Raw genomic sequence first — 3,593 nt, forward strand, 5'->3', positions numbered from 1 at the left:
TAAGGAATCCGATCCATCTTATGAAAACCCTCAGAATTATTTTAGACAAATTCATTTTGAGTAGTTTATCAAGCAGATGCCCTGCCTCTTTGTTCAGCAGATATCATCCCTGCTCTTACGAAACTAATTGTTCAATAGAAAGGCGAGGCACCATTAAATATAGACACACACAAAACCCACAACTACTTTTGTGAAACAACTTCTTTATTTCAACTTTATGTTTACAAAGAGACAAAGAGACTAGGGAGTGGAGAGGCAGAAATCACACGTGGTCGCCTCCAGAGAGTGGAGGAAGAGGCCATAGCCAAAAAGATGGGTTCAGACTGCTCTTCTCTGCCATTACTGGTAAGAGCAATGAACAAAAAGAAGTCCATGTAAGGATCAACTGCTTACGTTAACAAGATCAGTCTGTGTAGGCAGAGTCACATGATCTGTCCAGTCCACGTCCATGAGGAGGAAAATGGTCCAAGTCAGTCTAATGAGGCCTTGGCTCTGGGTGGGCTGGGGCCCGTCTCCTGTAAGATCTGGGCCGCCGCCTTGAGGGCCCATAAGGGCCACGAGGTAGATTTCGGGGAAAACCCCTATGAACCACAGGGGCCCGCTGCTGATAATAGGGTGTGGGGAAGGGGGGCCTAGGCAGCTGGGGACCAAACATAAAGTCAGCTTGGAAGTCAAATCCTGTTTGGGTAGATGGGGGTACATCTGAAGGGAAATAGTTGAAAAAGAACTGATCTGACGGGAAATGATGGTCTGAGGAAAAATCAGTATCTTGGGGACAGAACAACAACGGGGGGGACATCACTGGGTGGCAGGGAATGGGACGAGGCTGCGGGGGCAGGAGCTGGGGCAGGGGTGGGCGGGGGGTTGGGAGCGGAAGCAGGGGACTGTTCCTGGGAGAAGGCAACAATGGGATCAGGGGTAAGGCCAGTGGATCTCTGCTGGCCTGGGACGGCCTCTCAGCGCTCTGGTCAGGTCCTTCACTCTCAGGGCCATTCCTGATCCACTTGTCCACAGGATTGCGGTGGGGCAGCTCCACCCCCCAGGCGTCTGCCACGTGGGCCAGGAGCAGCTGGGAGAGCTGTCGGTGCGCGAATTGGTTCCAATGCACCCCGTCTCCCTGCCGGTGCCTCTGCTCGTGGCGGAAGTGGAAATACAAGTCCAACACATCAAAACCGTGCTTCTGTGCCTCGGTAGAGCTATAGAAGTTGGCTTCTATCACCTTGTCTCCCAGAAGGAGGGCCAAGTGCTGCTGGTCTCGCCGGAGTAAGCCCCCGGTGATCTTCTGGCCAACGGGCATGGTCGTGTTCCACAACACGAGGCATGACTCGGGCACCACCTCGCGTAGGTGCGTAAACATGTTCTCCAGGTTCTCCTGATAGCTCCTAATGTAGTTCTGCCCATATCTGGAGACATCCCAGAGGCAGGAGTTAATGATGACTATGTCTGGGGTGTAGCTGTCAGACTGTAGCTCTTTCAAGACAGCCTGAACATATTCGTTGTACACGCGCGTGAGGAAGTAGAAGCGCACCAGATGGTGGCCGGAGCAGTACTGGCGGACCTCGCGGTAGTCGGTGCGGTTGTGCATGTGGCCCTTCTGGCCTCCATATACCAGCTTATCCTGTTCGAAACTCAGCTCCCCCTTGACCATGAGCTGGCTGGAAGTGAGCAGACAATCTTTCTGCAGCAGGAGGACCAGGTCTTTGTACACAGACCTCTGGACAGAGTCTCCCAGGATGACGACAAACTTGTTGTGGAGCAGCTGCCGCACTTCGGAGGATAGCAGTAGGACCATGACGCTCAGGGCAGGCAGCCTAGCTCCCTCCTTTGCACACGGGTGGGTCTGCAGATAGCTAGGACAGAAGGAGAGAGCAGCTGGGAGGAGAGGGCCCTGGGCAGGCCCTCTGTGTGGGTAGGACTCAGGGCCAGGGATGGAGTTTTGGCTGGGAGGATTGACGGGCGGAACTCCATCACTGGCTGGGGCTGAGGAGAGAGAGCATGAAGGGAGCCTGGAGCCAGAAGCCTTGCTTGACCTGGTCTCAGCCTAGGCCTGGGACTTGCGTGACCTCTGAACTGCCCACAGCTGCTCTTGGAAGCCCAGGTTCCAACTAGCCAGGAGGGGCCAACTGGGCCTTGCCTCCTGCTGGAGGTGCAATGCACCACTGGAAAGGCAGCCCAGATGTCTGACAGCTGTAGAATGGTTAGGCAAACTTTGCAGCTGCCAAGTAATGAGGACTGTGAGTAAGCAACAACATGGAGGATGTTTGTGATAATGTTAAGTTAAAGAAGTGACAGACTACATGTGTGCCCCATATCAATGAAACTTTATGAAATAGATATGCACAGCTAACTTTTAAAGAAAATATGCAAAAAGTTGTTAATAGTAGGATTATGAATGACTTGCTTTCCTCCTTTTTTTGTAAATACACTTTATATAATTGTCTATTACTTTAATATCTTAAAAAGAATTCAGTTTAATGCAACAGACAGGAAGAGTCCATGTGTCAGAAAACATGATAAAAACAGATTTTTTTAACAAGGAAGCAGTTGTTTCTTACAAATAGAACTTGTAAAAAATAAAATTAAAAATAATTCACGTGTTTCAGCTATAATATTCTTTGCTTTCCATTTGAAGGAGATGAGAATATGCCACCTCAAAACATGCCCCTTTGGCATCAGGATGATTTTGAGCTGAAAAACCAACAGACACAGGAAGCGTTCCCTGCACCCCTTATCTAACTAAAAGCAATGTATAAAGGTCCCATGAGGAAGGTGCCCCTTCCCCCACCAGAGAGAAGAGTCAGGGAAGAAGATGGGGAGTTCTCAACACCACGATGAGCTTGCATGTAGAGACCTTACTAAAACAGCCCCGATCTTCCATCAGCTCCCCCACACACTTCCTAGTCGCTTCTTCACAATTTATCACCCCTTGAAGCCAAAATCCTTTTCCCTTTGTTAAAATGGTATATAAGCCCCTGAATCTGTTTGAGTTTCATTTCTTTTCTGTGAACTGTAGTGCAAAAAAAATGTAAATAAAAATAGTGTGTTTTTCTTCTGCTACCCAGTTGTTTGTTAGTGTAGCCATAAGGCCCCGGAAACTGAACCTAGTAGGGGAGAGGAAACATTTTTCCTTCCCAGCACAGTGAATAAAATTTAAAAGTGGTAAACTCATTTTCAAATCTTTGGGTGAAGTTTATTTCCAGCTGCCATTTATAACCACTTTCTCTAATGAGTGAAAGGTAGAAATACACTTCAATACTTCAAACAATCTCAGATGGGGAGGAAAATAGCATCCACTGCACATACTTACACGGAAGCTGTTAAAATCCACTGTGGCTTGATGTTTGTAGGCTTTTATGCATTAATAAACATTTTAATAGGTGTGGGTGGATAGCTAGTATTAAACAACACATTCAGTTTTCAAAAGCTGTACTATTTGTGGTTTTAAATGGGTACAAGTACAAAAATAGAAACATGAAAATTGGTAGAATGTAAGAGTTGCCCTAAGAGGGCCAGCCGAGTGGCTCAGTTGGTTAAGAGCTTGCTCAAGAGTGCGAGCTCTGAGCAACAGTGGTTCCAGTCCCGGCCCGAGCTGA

At 48.2% G+C, this 3,593-nt stretch overlaps 1 protein-coding gene across 10 annotated transcripts in view; it reads right to left on the reverse strand.

Annotated features, from left to right (window-relative positions):
• Positions 1 to 249: 249 nt before the first annotated feature.
• Positions 250 to 3,593, reverse strand: part of PCED1B (PC-esterase domain containing 1B) — a 146,070-nt gene continuing 142,726 nt past the window's right edge. For all 10 annotated transcript variants that reach the window (XM_019625861.1, XM_019625860.1, XM_019625863.1 and 7 more), the window contains one exon: positions 250 to 1,850. In XM_019625861.1, coding sequence (XP_019481406.1) covers positions 476 to 1,850 — 1,375 coding nt within the window. In that variant the 3' untranslated portion in view covers positions 250 to 475. The remainder of the gene's footprint in view (positions 1,851 to 3,593) is intronic.

The sequence above is a fragment of the Hipposideros armiger genome, unplaced genomic scaffold (assembly GCF_001890085.2).
Source record: "Hipposideros armiger isolate ML-2016 unplaced genomic scaffold, ASM189008v1 scaffold_640, whole genome shotgun sequence".
Lineage (NCBI taxonomy): Eukaryota > Metazoa > Chordata > Mammalia > Chiroptera > Hipposideridae > Hipposideros > Hipposideros armiger.